The 15,721-nt window shown below is 59.4% G+C and overlaps 1 protein-coding gene across 1 annotated transcript; it reads left to right on the plus strand.

Annotated features, from left to right (window-relative positions):
• The first annotated feature begins 1,160 nt into the window (after positions 1 to 1,160).
• Positions 1,161 to 15,479, plus strand: SHCBP1 (SHC binding and spindle associated 1). Its single transcript, XM_070397918.1, has 12 exons — positions 1,161 to 1,322; positions 1,474 to 1,589; positions 2,919 to 3,127; positions 3,583 to 3,675; positions 6,805 to 7,038; positions 7,322 to 7,490; positions 7,731 to 7,851; positions 10,263 to 10,394; positions 11,042 to 11,160; positions 11,781 to 11,867; positions 12,103 to 12,244; positions 14,481 to 15,479. The coding sequence occupies exons 1-12, from the start codon at positions 1,259 to 1,261 to the stop codon at positions 14,783 to 14,785; spliced, it is 1,791 nt and encodes a 596-aa protein (XP_070254019.1). The 5' UTR covers positions 1,161 to 1,258; the 3' UTR covers positions 14,786 to 15,479.
• Positions 15,480 to 15,721: the final 242 nt, after the last annotated feature.

Consider the following 15,721-nt stretch of genomic DNA (forward strand, 5'->3'; position numbering starts at 1 on the left):
TCAGGGAGGTCCCACCGGAAGCTGGCTCCGCTGGCGCTGGCCTTTAGTGGACTGTGATGGAGAGGCCCCGCCAGGGAGAGGGAAGGTGGGCCTAACGCCGCCCACCACCCACCTGCCCACGGGCACACGTCCCCCGGCTTCACTTCCCCATCTGGGCGGCTGCGGGGTCCCTCCCTCCGAGGGGCGGGTCCGAGTGGCCGGGTGTGAAAGCACAGTGACACCTGCCACCTCCACCTGGGTGTTCGGGTCTGGGGGGTACGTGCTCTCACAGCCGCACAGCCGCCACCCCCGTCCACCCAGAACTCTTCATCTGTGAAACTGAGCTCTGCTGTGGGCGGAAACGGGGTTCTGGGGAGGGTTACCTCCCGGGTGACGGGCAGGCCCCGGTGTGCAGCCATGCCCCGGCACATGACTGCTTTCGTGGGAGGTCTGTCTGCCTTGGGCCAGCCTCTCTGAAATAAATATATAAATACTAGAGGCCCGGGGCACAAAATCCATGCACTTGGGGGGTGGTCCCTCAGCTGGGCCTGAGTCCTCTCGCAGTCCGGGAGCCCTGGGTGGGGGGGGAGGATGTCTGACTGAGGGCCTAAGCCGGCAGTCAGACATCCTTAGCGCTACCGAGGAGGCAGGAGAAGCTCCCACAATTGCTGCTGCGCTCACCAGCGGTGAGCCTGGCTTCTGGCTGAGCGGCACTGGCGCACTGATCACCAGGGGGCAGCTCCTGCACCGAGCGTCTGCCCCCTGGTGGTCAGTGCGCATCATAGCAACCAGTCGTTCTGCCATTCGGTCGATTTGCATATTAGCCTTTTATTAAAGGAGACCTCAGGTGACCCCCACTTAATTCAGTGGCAGGCGCCTCCTGGGGAAGCTCTGAAACAGGCCTGGCGGGGGAGGTAGGGGTGGGGGTGGGGGTGGGGGTGGAGTGGGGGGTTGCGGGGTGGGGTGGGGTGGGGGGTTGCGGGGGGCTCAGGGTCTGGCCGTCTGAAGGAGAACGTGGGTTTGAGGCGTGTTTCCCTCTAGTGAACCGGCTTCTTCTGCAGCGATGGGGAGAACAGCATGTCTGGCTGCGGGAGCTGAGCCAGGGCGAGGTGGGGAGGCGGCCTCTGAGGCCCAAGGGCCGGGTCGCTGGGCCGCTGATTGGGTGGCTCCTTCAGGTTCGTCCCAAGACGGAGACGCGAGCAGCGACTGCAGCCGGGAGGACAGCCCGGGGTCCCGGCTACCCCGCTTCGTGCTGCAGGGGAAGACCCACTTCCCGGAAATGTTCCAGACCGGCCACCTCCTGTTCTACGAGCGGTTCAGCGCCTACCAGGACTACATCCTCGGTGAGCCGCGTCCCAGGCGCTGTCTGTCTCGGGCCCACCCACAGCCAGCGGCCCAGTGGGCCCTGGACCCCCTGGGTATGGTGCAGGCGTGGCCTTGCCCACCCCCTGCCGGGCGCAGCCTCAGTGCCCGCCGTGTTTCCTCTCTGTGCAGCCGACTGCAAGGCCTCCGAGGTGAGAGAGTTCACGGCCGAGTTCCTGGAGAAGGTGCTGGAACCGTCTGGGTGGCGGGCGGTCTGGCACACCAACGTGTTCGAGGTGCTGGTGGAGGTAAATTTCATGCCCTTGTTAAGGCTCCCCTTCCTCTCTCGCTAACAGCACTTCCCTTCCAGCTGTTGTGGCCAAAGCCTGGCTTGTAATTAAAGTTTATGAGCTGATTGAAACTAGCGTGTCTTTCCCATCTAATCACCAGAGTGTGGGAAGTTCGCACATTTAGAGACACCTGAGGGGGAGCTGCCAGGGAGTCGGGGTGGCCGACCCCCCAGGGTCCTCGGGCAGGGGACCTGGAGGAGACACCCAGCAATGGAGGAGGGATTTGAGACCTTCAGATAGGAAGCGGCCTCATCACGAAGCCAGCGGGGTTTCAGGTAATTTTTTTTTGCTTCAGTGGCAGCCCATGAAATAGCTCGAGCCAAATGGGCGCTTTAGAAACCAGCCTGGTGTTTTGCCTGGCAAATCTGTGGGTAGGCGGCTGATCTCGTGAAAATGGGTCCCGTTGCAGAGAGGAAAAGCAACCTCACTTTTCAACCGGCTGGGCCTTTTCCACGGAATTTGCACTCTAATTACAGCTGTGACATTATCTCAGTGTTTGTTAACTGGACCACAGAAACGCTGTTAAACTCAGAGGTGCCACCGGGGAGTATAAATACAGGACATCGTGCGGCTCCTGTGGACAGGGACGGCCCAGGCTGCAGGGGCCCGGGGGGTGGGGGGGGGGGGGGGAAGCGTTTCACTCTGGGTTATGCTAACATCCTGGGCCGCAGCTCAGGCCTGTCAATTAGGCTATGATACCCCCCGGCCCACGCCCCCATCAGTCACGCCCCCATCAGTCATTGCTTTAAAAGAGGAACGTGCTCTTCGACTTAAAACCTCCGATGCGTTTACCAAAGGCCTGGTCTGGCCTTCCGGCTCCCCGCCGCTGGAGAGCACCTCAGACGCAGGCCCCTTCCCACGCGCTTCCCTCCCGTCTCCTTGCCTCTCTCGCCTCGTCTCCTGCTGCTCCCCCACCCGCTGCCATTTCCTTCCTCCGCTGCCAGCAGGAAACTCGGCCTTTCTGCACCAGCAGCTGCCAAGCTGGTGTCTGCCACAGGCCCTTGGCACCTCCCCGCTCTTCACCCTTCCCATGGCGGCTCCCAAGTGACTTGCACCCCTGCTAGTGATTCTCTGCCACGTACTTGCCACCATCTTGCTGGTTTGTTTCCTCCATTACAGTGTAAGCTCCACGTGGGTCAGAGCCAGGCCCGTCTTGTTCATCCTCTGAACGAGGGAAGGAGGCGCTCGCTCCCGTTTTATGTTAAAAAAAATCATCAGCCACGAGCAGTGTGGAGCGTGTCTCTCCATGTGGTTTCCGTGTGCTAAGCCCCTTGTTTTAACTTTGAGGTCACAGATGTGGACTTCACAGCCCTGAAGGCCGTGGTGCGGCTGACAGACCCCTGCCTGTGCGAGTCCCACGTGGGCACCTTCACCGCGGAGTGCGTGCGGGAGCTCCTGGAGCTGAAGGGACAGCGGCTGCCCCTGCAGGAGCTGTGGGTGGTGTTCGACGGCTCCGGGGCGTTGGACCAGACCGCGCTGGCCATCGAGCACGTCAGGTGGGTGGCGCCGGGGGAAGCGGCCCTTGAGCCCAAGCCTGGGCCCAGGGCGGTGGTCTGTCCTCGCCGCCCCAGACTCAGCCCTCAAGCTGCAAGCAGTCGCTGCAGCGTTTAAAACGGTCAAAGGCAGGGGAATCGTTTTTACATTTAAAAAATGTAAAGAAATGTTTAAAATGCTGCTTTGGAGGTAATTTCAGACTTACAGGAAGGATGAGAAAAGTACAGAGAATTCCTGCGCCCCACTCTCCACTGCTCACAGGTAGCCAGTGACTAGCTCAGGTAAGAGGAGGTGCCCGCAGAGCCCGTGCTGGGAGCACCGTGGCCGCGACCACAAGAGCAGGCAGCCCAGCGATTTCTCCTGCAGGGGATGGAGCTGTGGGTTTTCCTTGGCTCCACCCTCCAGCCCCCCACCCGGAGCCAGGGGTTGGACTTGAACGGTACTATTTCTGCTTCAGGTTTTTCTACCAACACATTTGGAGGAGTTGGGATGAAGAGGAGGAGGACGAGTACGACTACTTTGTCCGCTGTGTGGAGCCTCGACTGAGACTGTGAGTGTTCACTCATGACCTTTACCTCCACCTGTGGGTTAACTTCACCTGTGGGTTACCTTCACCTGTGGGTTAACTTCACCTGTGGTTGAACTTGACCTGTGGGTTAACTTCACCTGTGGTTCAACTTGACCTGTGGGTTAACTTCACCTGTGGTTTAACTTCACCTGTGGGTTAACTTCACCTGTGGTTTAACTTCACCTGTGGTTAACTTGACCCGTGGGTTAATTTCACCTGTGGGTTAACTTGACCCGTGGGTTAACTTCACCTGTGAGTTAACTTCACCTGTGGTTAACTTGACCCGTGGGTTAACTTCACCTGTAGTTTAACTTGACCCGTGGGTTAACTTCACCTGTGGGTTAACTTGACCCGTGGGTTAACTTCACCTGTGAGTTAACTTCACCTGTGGGTTAACTTCACCTGTGGGTTAACTTCACCTGTGGTTAACTTCACCTGTGGGTTAACTTGACCCGTGGGTTAACTTCACCTGTGGTGTGTGTGCTCCAGGGGCCCAGACAGATACAGGCCGGCAGATGTACAGAATTGTCACTCGTTGGCAATTCTGCGATGAAGCTTGTACGTGTGGGGAAACCTACTGGTAGTGTTTACAGATTGAGTCTCAAGCAGAGAGTTCAAGAGCATCTACGTTAACAGCTCAGTGTTTTGCAAATCTGTATAAAACTTGAGGTAATGTGTTAAAAACAACCATTTTTGTTAAATTCAAAGACTACTTGAAATACAGTGAAATTAGCTGAATTACAGAAGACTTTCTTGCTTCTGAAGATGTGGCTTTGCTGTCAGTTCCCACGGGAAGACACACCTGAGACGCACCTTGAGACGCGTTGTCGGCTTCCTGTCCTCAACTGTTATTTGACATATGGTCGAAAATGTTAATAGTATTGAGTCTGATGTCCAAAATACCTGCACACATTCTTCTTCTAGTATCATATTTTGGTAGGAAAAACCCTTTCACACAAAAATACCCCCAATTGCCCGTCATTCTGCCCAAATAACTGTTCTGTACTTGCTAAATGTGGCATTTAGCCTTCCACTAGATGGCGCTCTAACACCACTCAGTTCCCACTGGTGGGCCCTGAACAGTAAATAAAATGGGAACGGGCACTCCCAGGAGAGAGGAGTGTGTGGGGAGGACTTTCCCGGCTGAGAGAGGACTTGGTTGCGCCCGATCCGGCAGCAAGCCCTGCACATGTGGGCTGCTTGGATGGGCCGCCCTCTGGGTCTAGTTCTAGGTAGTAAGAGAAGAGTGTGCGGAGTCTGGATCCCGCTCACTGGCGTAGGCCTGTGCCCTGGGGGAGGGCTGTGCCCTGGGGGAGGGCTGTGCCCTGGGGGAGGCCTGTGCCCTGGGGGTGGGCTGTGCCCTGGGGGAGGCTGTGCCCTGGGGGAGGCCTGTGCCCTGGGAGGGAGGCCTGTGCCCTGGGGGAGGCTGTGCCCTGGGAGGGAGGCCTGTGCCCTGGGGGTGGGCTGTGCCCTCGGGGAGGCCTGTGCCCTGGGGGAGGGCTGTGGCTGCTGGTCTCAGCGCCTCAGGCTGGCCGTGGTGGCTCAGTGCCACGCCAGCCCTTGGAGAAGCTCGTGTTTCCTGGTTCCCATGGGCCTGTGCGGGGCAGTGCCTGTGGGGTTGGGGTGCACTGTGATGCGGTGAACGCCCGTGTGAGCACAGGAAGGGATTACACACACCTGCGCACCACGGGCGGCCCGGAGGTGTTTCTAGTCACGGAGGAGACACGCACGTGGGGGAGGCGCTGGGGTGCCCACGCAGGCAGACGCTGTATCAAGGTCCCAGGTGAAGGTTGGCAGCGCTCAGCAGGCTCGACTCGGGGTCACCACGGCAAGGCTCCTCTCTCATCGGAGCCGGCGCCAGGCTGTGGCCCAAGACGCAGCGGGCTGCGCTTCCTGACCGCGAGTGTCCCTGAGCGAGAAGGAGCGAGCCGACTGGCGGGTGCGGGGAAGGCTGAGGGGCTGGCTTCAGAGCCTGAGTCTTAATCTGCATAAGTCAGACACCTCACCTGCATCAGGGGTTCGGGCCAGCGTCTTGTTTGCAAAGTGGATTTCCAGACTGTCCTTACACGAGTGGCTTAGCCCAGCAGATACGGTCCTGGTTCTAAGCTGCACCTCATTCGTTCACTTGATCAGCAGGAAAGGTTATTGTGCTCGTGTTTGAACACAGGCTTGTGGTGATGGATGTAAGCTTGTCAGGGGTGTGGCTCTGCTTCCAGAAGAACCATAGAGCCTGGCTGAGTGTGAGAGGACCCTCCTGTCCCCACAGCCCCGCCTCCTGTCCCCACAGCCCCGCCTCCTGTCCCCACAGCCCCGCCTCCTGTCCCCACAGCCCCGCCTCCTATTCCCACAGCCCCCAGGAGCTTTACAAGCACCTGTCACTCCTGGACCCCAGTTTTACTGTCTGGGTGGGCCGAGCTCCCCAGCGGTTCTCAGGTGCAACCAAGGTTGAGAAGCCCAGACCTGACGCATCTTCAAGAAAATACACTTTTAACAGTGACAACAGCATTGCCCCTCATTTTCAGACCCATCGGTTTCACAGGCCTCGGCTGGACTGTGCATTCACCCGTTAGCTATCCTCTTGCATCTAGAAGGACTTTGCGTGGACTCGAGAAGGCACATAAATTAGTGATGAACTTTAGGTGCTGATAAGGTTGTCCAACCCGAGGTTCTTCGGTGTTAATCTCCAGTTCAGCGAGCACGGCTGTTTTCTCTCGGACCTGGGAGGCTTCTGTTTTGCGTGACTCTGACGGCCTCCCCGAGGGACTGTCTGTGATTCCGTCCCACGTGCTCTGTGAGGAAGGGCCGGGATTTGCATCATTTGTCATCTTTCGTCCTATGAATGTGGTCGTCCTGTAGGTTGTTCGGAGACTATTTGGGGTACTTCCCTCCCCACCCCACCCACAGACTGCCCTCTGCGACCCATTTATTAAGATTTTGAATCTAACGTACGAGAAAATATTCCATGCAGCGGCTCCACTTCCAAGGGACGGGCTCAGCCCTGCCCGCCCCCAGCCCCACGCGGGAAGTGCGTCCCTGGGCCTCTGAGTGCGTGGCCAGCTCAGTGGCCGGAAGTGTCCTCGGGGAGGGGCTCAGCCTGCTTTGCACTTGCAGGCACTACGACATCCTGGAGGACCGCGTCCCCTCCGGCCTGATCGCCGACTACCGCAGCCTGCTGGCGCAGTGCGAGGGCGTCTACAGGAACTTCCTGAACCTGCGGAGCAGCCTGTCGGCCTGCCACGCGGACTCGGAGCAGGAGAACGTCTCCATGGTGCAGGGGCTGGAGCTGTACTCGGAGCTGGAGCAGCTCAAGCAGAAGCTGAAGCTCATCGAGAACCCCTTGCTGAGGTGCGGGCCTCACCCCTCGCCTGCCCGCTGCCTGGCTGCTTTCCTTTTTAAAAAAATATGTTTTATTGGTTTCAGAGGAAGGGCGAGGGAGGGACAGAAACATCCACGATGAGAGAGAATCACGGACCGGCCGCCTCCTGCACGCCCCACATCGGGGATCGAACCCGCCACCCGGGCATGTGCCCTCCTGGTTCCTAGGTCGCGGCTCAACCCGAGTCCCGCTGGTAGGGCCTCCTGGCTTTTCCTCAGGCCGTGCTACTCACAGCTCCCTGGTTCCTTCCAGGTACGTGTTCGGTTACCAGAAGAATTCTAACGTCCAAGCAAAGGGTGCCCGTCCGAGTGGCCAGAAGGTCACGCACATCGTCTCCTCCACCATGGTGACCGGGCTGCTGCAGGCCCTGCTCAGGGACCGGCTTTGTCAGGAGCCGGATGCGGAGGACACGGAGGTCCAGGTGAGGAGGGTTCTTGCTCGGGTGACTTCCCTCTTGCTCGTCAGGTTCCCGAGTCTGCGGAGCGAGGGACCAGAGCTGGTCTGTGCAGCGGGCGGTGACGGCCCTGCCTCGGTCGGCACTCGGCAGGCGCACCCTGGTGCACGGTGGCAGCACGGGATGCTCTGTGTGTGGGGACCCCTTTAGAGTGAAGTGTGGGACCCAGAAACCCTCGGGACGCACCATGTCCTTGCTGCCTTCTAGTTCCACAGTGACCCGCTGTCGGCCATCAGCGCCTGCTACGAAGGCGACAGGGTGATCGTCTGTCCTGGCCGCTACGTGGTGCAGGGTGCCATCTCCATCACTGACTCCATCGAGCTGGAAGGTGAGTGATGGTCAGGACCAGGCTGTGCCCAGGCAAGACGGGCTTCAGGAATGGGACCCGCCGGCCTTGTGGGATGCAGCTCCAGGAGGAATGTGGTGTCAGCCCCTCGATTTCACACATGCAGGACCGACCTGGTGTCTGAGCAGCCGGGGTGGGGGGTGTTCTCTGTGGCATCACGTGTTGGAGGACACGCAGAGGAGGAAAAGGCCACAGGCACTGGCCAGGGTTCTCAGTGGTTAGAGCTCAGCCCATGAACCAAAGGTCACGGGCTGGATTCCCAGTCAGGGGCACACACCCGGTTGCAGGTTCGAGCCGAGGCCCCCGTGTGAGGCAGCCAGTCACTGTGCTTCACATCCACGTGTCTCCCCCCCGCCCCCCCCGTCTCCTCTTCCCTGCCTTCCACTCTCTAAAAAGATCAGTGGGAAAGGATTAACAACAAGAAAAGACTACTTTCCGGATTGTAGGAGGTTCATGGGGAAGAAATCTTGTTTCTAGAATAAAAAATATCCCAGCAATATATTTTTAAAAGACGTTAAAATATCATTTTACATGTTGCTTATCTTGTTTCATAAATGTTGTGGATATATTGATGCATTACTTAAAGTTTAGCTTATTTAAAAAATATTTTTTATTGATTTCAGAGAGGAAGGAAGAGGGAGAGAGAGACAGAAACATCAATGATGAGAGAGAATCATGCATCGGCTGCCTCCTGCACGCCCTGCTCTGGGGAACGCAACCCGGGCATGTGCCCTGACCGGGAATCAAACTGTGACCTGCTGGTTTCTAGGTGGACGCTCAGCCCCTGAGCCACGCCGGCCGGGCAGTGCTCTCGCACACTCGGAGGAGTCGCGGTGCTCTGCTTTGCACACTCAGGGAGAGGCCTGGCTTCAGGTTGCTGTGCGGCCGTTCATCTCGGTCCTGTGTGTTTCCATAATGTGTCAGATTTCTTGCACCTGTTCAGCTCTTTACCAAAGGGTGTCAGGCCGGCAGTAAAGCCGGTAATGCAGACAGGCTCCATCACCGGGGGCCTCGCAGCTGTTCGCAGGCGCCTCCGTGGTCCTCTGTCTTCATCTTGTCAGAGCTCCTGATGGGAGCGAGGCCACTCATTCCTGGTTCACCGCTCAGCACCCCGCACTCTGTTTAACTCTGTTTAAGTGTGCTGTGTCCTCCCGCCCCGAGCCTGCACGCAGGGGAGGTGTGAATAGCACACCCGCGGGCAGGCCCCGCAGTCCAAAGAGCTGGGGGGTGGGGGAGATCGCGCCGGGTCCCAGCTCTGCCTGGGCCGTAGGAAGTTACCGCGCGGCGGCCCAAGCGCCGCAGATGGCGTGGGAATTGAGTTCCGGGTAACCGCGGCTCGTCACTCCCAGGGCATTTCCGGGTCGGGCGGTGGCGGTCGGTCGCTGGTGTGAGCGTGGAGGATGAGGGCTTCTCTGACGCTGACCTGTCGGCAGCCACACCTGTGACGAGGCGTGCCGAGTGCTCCACATGCGTGTGGCAGGCTGTCCATCTTAGAACGTCCTCCGCTTGGGCGATGGCTGATCTTAAACTGCCAAGAATGCATGTTCATGTCAGAATCTCAGCGTTTCTCACGGTGGCTTTTTTTTAACGTTTAAGTTTTTCTGTGGGAAACGTGCAAACACGTTCAGATTTGCTGAGACCCGAGGTTTTCAGTGGCAACAAGGGCAGCCTGGCTTTCCGGCAACTGAACGTCTTCTAAGTCAGTTTGCCAGGTTTTTTATTGTTAATCCTCACCCAAGGATATTTTTCCCCTTGCTTTTTAGAGAGAGTGGAAGGGAATGGAGGGAGAGGAGAGGAAAGAGAGAGAGAGAAACATTGATGTGAGAGAGCCATTGATTGGTTGCCACCCAAACTTGCCACATCCGGATGGGGATGAGCTGCAACCGACGTACGTGCCCTTGAATCGAACCTGAGGCCCTTCAGTGCCCTGGCCGACACTCCAACCACTGAGCCACACCAGCCAGGGCTGTTGGTCAGACTTTAAGTCAGTCTGTTTAAGAGATTAACATTAGATAATCCTGAAAACTGCTCAGGCTTTCTGAAACCTAATTCATAGTAGAAGAACAGAATCGTAGAGTTGGCAAAAAATACATGTGTCACCTGCCTTAGAGCCCGTGGGCCCAGCGTGAGTGCCGAGGGTTTGTAAGTGCTGAGCTGGTCTGACCTGGTATCGGGTGATGTTCCTGATACGGAGGCAAACCGAGGAGATTTATGGAAAGTTGTGTCTATTCCGGCTTACGTTGAACAAGTTATGTGGGGGGAGAGTTCGATTTTATTTCAGTGCAGCTGGGGGCCTGGTCGCGTAGCGTTAGGAGGCACTGGGACCGACATGACGGAGCAGCTTATGTTGGGACGCGCCCCACACCCCCGTGACCGGCCCCTCTCGCCCTCAGGGTACGGGCTGCCCGATGACATCGTGATAGAGAAGAGGGGCAAGGGGGACACCTTCGTGGACTGCTCGGGCGCCGACGTGCGGATCTCCTGCGTGAAGTTTGTCCAGCACGACGCCGTCGAGGGCATCTTAGGTGGGTCTCTGAGTGCGCGTGTCCGCTGGGTCCGGCTGAGGCCACCACTTCCCCACAGGTCAGTCCAGGAGCCCCCGGGAGCCCCAGGAGGTCAGTCCAGGGACCCCCGGGAGCCCCAGGAGGCTGGTCAGTACTCACGTACGCGGCGTGCCGGCCTGGGGAGCCCATTCCAGAGAGCAGTCCCAGCCTGCACTTGAACGCTGGTGGTTACATGTGGGTTTCTGTGTGACCCCTTTCTTTTAAAACACCCCAAGATCGCCATCTGTGTTCTTCGTGTCGATCTCGCCCGCGATGCCAACTAGCCGTCCTCACGAGTCGCTAGTGTTTGTGTCCTGGGGTCCGCGGCCCCCCCCTCCTTGAATTGGCCCCCAACGGGCTCAGGAAAGTGACCGTCGGATGCTTTCTTCTTTTTAATAAAAAGTGCTTTTTAGCTGGATTTCGCATGTCGGAGGTCCAGTCATTGTGTTTAAGCGGCAGCTTTTAGGTTAGACAGTGGCTAGCAGCGGTCATTGCTGACGCGTTTGAATTTGTAAATCCGGTAATGACGTGTGAGTGCAGCTCTCTGCGATACTCAGACCTCTGGTGCCACCCGGGGCCCCTTCCCGCGTTGGCGAGTTCGCACTGAGCGCGTTGCGTGTCCCCCTCAGTCATCCACCGGGGCAGGACCACCGTGGAGAACTGCGTGCTGCAGTGCGAGACCACCGGCGTGACCGTGCGCACCTCCGCGGAGCTCGTCATGAAGGCCTCAGACCTGTGTGGGGCTAAGGTGGGTGCCTCCCCCTGTCCTGGGGCCGGCTCCAGTCCCCAGCGGGTGTGGGTGTCGCGCAGGCCGGAAGGGGAAGCGTGGCCGCAGACCTGCTCCGTGACACGGTCGGGCACCCGCGGCACACTGAGTAGCGGGGAGGGTGGCTGTGCTGGGGCCGCACTCATTCATTCAGGGCCGTCCATGACCTAGAAGGGTCGCTGGTTTCTGGTGGACATTCTTTACCAAGTTGAGGGAATTCTCTGTTTCTGAGAATTTTTATAATGAATGTGTGTTGCCTTTTGTCAGATGTATCTTCTGCATTATTTGATATGGTCCCATGGTATTGATCGATTGATAGAATCAGAAGATGGATTTGTCCAGAGTGAGAGTGGACAAATCCCCTCTGTGCGTGAGTGTGCGTGTACGTGTGCGTGCGTGTGCGTGGTCTCAGAGGGATGAATGATGGACCGCTTCCTGGAAATGGAGCGGTGGCAGCGTCATTAGAAACAGCATTTCCTAGGAAACGCTTCCTGCTGCACTTTGCATTCGCTCGTGTTGGGGTCTAAGAAGTGGTTGTAGTGACCCTCCCCTCGTGGCCCTGCCTTTTACAAGGGCTGTTGTTGCCTTACCTTGCCGTCTAGGGGGCTGGCGTGGAGATCTACCCCGGCAGCACGTGCTCCCTGAGCGACAGCGGGATCCACCACTGCCGCGAGGGCATCCTCATCAAGGTGAGCCTCCCCCGCAGGCGCTCCCGTGGGCTCCAGATGCGGGACAGTTCGTGAGTTTCGGGGCTGCAGACACCTGGCGGTGCAGGGCTCTGAGGGGCAGGGGCCCATCCCTCGCTCGGCCGCCCCGGGCCGTGCGCCCACTTCCCGCTTCAGGTTTGGAACAGCCCGGAACTGCGGTGTTAGGCAGGCGGCGCTGACCGGGACGTGGTTCTCACGCTGGTCCTCGTTGTCACAGGACTTCTTAGATGAGCATTACGACCTTCCCAAAATCTCCCTGGTGAACAACATCATACACAACAACGAGGGCTACGGCGTCGTCTTGGTGAAGCCTAGAATCTTCTCTGACCTGCAAGAACACGCCCAGGGCGGAGCCGAAGGTACGCCCGCCAGTGCCCACCGTCTTTCTGGGCAGCAGAGCTGAGCTGACCCAGTGGGACGTGCATGGAGTTCAGGCCCCGACCCGATGCTGCGGTTCTGTCCTGAGAAGGGTGGCCCTTGGCCTGGTGGGGAGGCATCTTCCTCCCGGGCCGCTGCCGGGAGTTCTGTGTCCTCAAGATTCTGTAGGTCAGAATGTAGGGGCGTGGCCCAGGGTTCTGCAGGTCAGAGTGCAGGGGCGTGGCCCAGGGATCTGTAGGTCAGAGTGCAGGGGCGTGGCCCAGGGTTCTGTAGGTCAGAATGTAGGGGCGTGGCCCAGGGTTCTGCAGGTCAGAGTGCAGGGGCGTGGCCCAGGGTTCTGCAGGTCAGACTGTAGGGGCGTGGCCCAGGGTTCTGTAGGTCAGAGTGCAGGGGCGTGGCCCAGGGATCTGTAGGTCAGAATGTAGGGGCGTGGCCCAGGGTTCTGTAGGTCAGAGTGCAGGGGCGTGGCCCAGGGTTCTGCAGGTCAGAGTGCAGGGGCGTGGCCCAGGGTTCTGTAGGTCAGAGTGCAGGGGCGTGGCCCAGGGTTCTGTAGGTCAGAGTGCAGGGGCGTGGCCCAGGGTTCTGCAGGTCAGAGTGCAGGGGCGTGGCCCAGGGTTCTGCAGGTCAGAGTGCAGGGGCGTGGCCCAGGGTTCTGTAGGTCAGAATGTAGGGGCGTGGCCCAGGGTTCTGTAGGTCAGAATGTAGGGGCGTGGCCCAGGGTTCTGTAGGTCAGAGTGCAGGGGCGTGGCCCAGGGTTCTGTAGGTCAGAGTGCAGGGGCGTGGCCCAGGGTTCTGCAGGTCAGAGTGCAGGGGCGTGGCCCAGGGTTCTGTAGGTCAGAGTGCAGGGGCGTGGCCCAGGGTTCTGTAGGTCAGAGTGCAGGGGCGTGGCCCAGGGTTCTGTAGGTCAGAGTGCAGGGGCGTGGCCCAGGGTTCTGTAGGTCAGAATGTAGGGGCGTGGCCCAGGGTTCTGTAGGTCAGAATGTAGGGGCGTGGCCCAGGGTTCTGTAGGTCAGAGTGCAGGGGCGTGGCCCAGGGTTCTGTAGGTCAGAGTGCAGGGGCGTGGCCCAGGGTTCTGTAGGTCAGAGTGCAGGGGCGTGGCCCAGGGTTCTGTAGGTCAGAATGTAGGGGCGTGGCCCAGGGTTCTGTAGGTCAGAATGTAGGGGCGTGGCCCAGGGTTCTGTAGGTCAGAATGTAGGGGCGTGGCCCAGGGTTCTGTAGGTCAGAATGTAGGGGCGTGGCCCAGGGTTCTGTAGGTCAGAATGTAGGGGCGTGGCCCAGGGTTCTGTAGGTCAGAATGTAGGGGCGTGGCCCAGGGTTCTGTAGGTCAGAATGTAGGGGCGTGGCCCAGGGTTCTGTAGGTCAGAGTGCAGGGGCGTGGCCCAGGGTTCTGCAGGTCAGAGTGCAGGGGCGTGGCCCAGGGTTCTGCAGGTCAGAGTGCAGGGGCGTGGCCCAGGGTTCTGCAGGTCAGAGTGCAGGGGCGTGGCCCAGGGATCTGTAGGTCAGAGTGCAGGGGCGTGGCCCAGGGTTCTGTAGGTCAGAATGTAGGGGCGTGGCCCAGGGTTCTGTAGGTCAGAGTGCGGGGCGTGGCCCAGGGTCTCACAAGGCCGCTGTGAGGTGTCAGCGGAGGGCTGTGACCCGGAAGTTCCGGGGGAGGATCTGAGCTGGTTCCTGCTGTGGGCAGGATCCGTCTTCTGAGGGGGCGACTGAGGTCTCGTTTACCTGTTGGCCGTTGGCTGGGGGTCACTCTCAGCAGTCGCAGGTCGGCCGCACGACCCCCGTCTCAGCAGCAGGGACCTCCCTCCAGCGAGTCTCTTCGTGCTTCCTTCTCCCGTGGGGCCGTGGGTTAGGTCCACGCACACATTTACCTCCCAGAGCCCACAGATGAGTGACCTCAGTTACATCTGCTCGACCCTTGGGCCATTTCACAGTTAAATGTCAGAGCAGGGGCCAGATCCTGGAGCCACCGAGCTCCTGACAGTGCTGGGCGGAGGGCGACGGGACGGAGGGGCCGTGCGTGAGGAGGTCCCAGGAGGGAAGAGGGCCCTTGGCCACCCTGTCCGGGGCTCAGGGACGGTGTCTGAGGACAAGGCCCTGGCTCGCTGGACGCAGGGCGAACAGTGGCCGCCTCCCCTGGCGGGGAAGCCTCGGAAGCTCGCATCGCCGGGAGTGCCTGTCAGTTGGGCTCCTTTGTCTACTTAACTTTGTTTGTTTCTCCAGAAAATAAAGCACCTAAAGCGCAGCCGCGGGGGGAGGACCCGGAGGAGCTGATGGAGGGCGCGGCCCGGAACGGGGGGCTGCGCGTGAGGCCCGGGCCCCCTGGGCAGCTGGAAGGCAACTGCGAGATTGTCAGTGAGCTGGTCGCCGCCTCCGCACAGAAAGGGCAGCTGAGGAAGAAGCGGCTGAGCGAGCTGGGGATCACGCAGGCGGACGACACCCTCATGTCCCAGGGCCTGTTCGTGGCCATCGCTGAGAACCAGTTCAAGTGGAACGGGAAGGGCAGCTTCGGCACCTTTCTCTTCTGACCATGCGGGGCCTTGCACACGTACCCTAGGCCCCGGCACCACCGCTCACTCCCTGTCTGCTTCACGCTCTCGGGCCGCTGGGATCGGTGTGGGGGGACCCGCCTGCAGGTGCACGGACACCCCCTCTGTCCAAAGGCGCTGGCATCGTGTGAAGCGGGGCCTACGTGGGATCCCTGTCCAGACGGGCGCGCACGGTTCTCTGACACAGCCCGTCACAGCCCCGGCGTTAGCGCACTTCCCTGGCTCTCCCCAGGAGCCAGGCCGGGGCGCAGGGCGGGCACGAGGGCCCATCCTGGAACGCACAGGCCCCTGCGGTGCCCTCTGACGGCGGCAGCATGTCCGGCCCCTGCTGAGTTTGCACAACCCTCCTCTCAGAGGAGCAGCTCTACAACGGCGGCCTGGCCTGGTCCAGCTCCCGCTGGGGGGCTGCGTGCTTACGTTGCTCTGTGCCGTCCTGAGAGCAGACGTGGAGCGTGTGCCCGGGGCAGAGTGTGCGTGGAGCGTGGACGAGCGTGGGAGCGTGAGAAGGCGCTCCTCACCATAGCAGTGTTCTGATCCGATTCTCACCCGGGGGAACCTACAGACTAGGTCAGCTCTGCAGTCCGTGTCATGTAAAGCCCAGCTTAAAGGTATTTATATTTAAAAGGTTACATGTACATTAATATACTAACGATTAAAGTGACTGATGAGTAAATCAGACCTTGTGTTTCCCACTGTGGTGGCCAGGGCGCCCCGGGACCCTGTGAGTGACACGCAGGGAGGGCTCAGTGTTTCAGGACGAGAATCCCTTCTCCGCAGGGCGGTGCTAGCTCTAACCTGATTCCATCGTAAATCTCAGGTGCTGTGAGATGTGGGGGTGCGCGCTCACTTCTGTGGGACCAGAGAGGCGTTTTTCTTTATCTTGAGATCCTCCGGCACAAGTGCTGCTAACGAATT

The sequence above is a fragment of the Myotis yumanensis genome, unplaced genomic scaffold (genome assembly GCF_028538775.1).
Source record: "Myotis yumanensis isolate MYYU_CA2020_CCGP unplaced genomic scaffold, mMyoYum1.0.hap1 SCAF_18, whole genome shotgun sequence".
Classification (NCBI taxonomy): Eukaryota; Metazoa; Chordata; class Mammalia; order Chiroptera; family Vespertilionidae; genus Myotis; species Myotis yumanensis.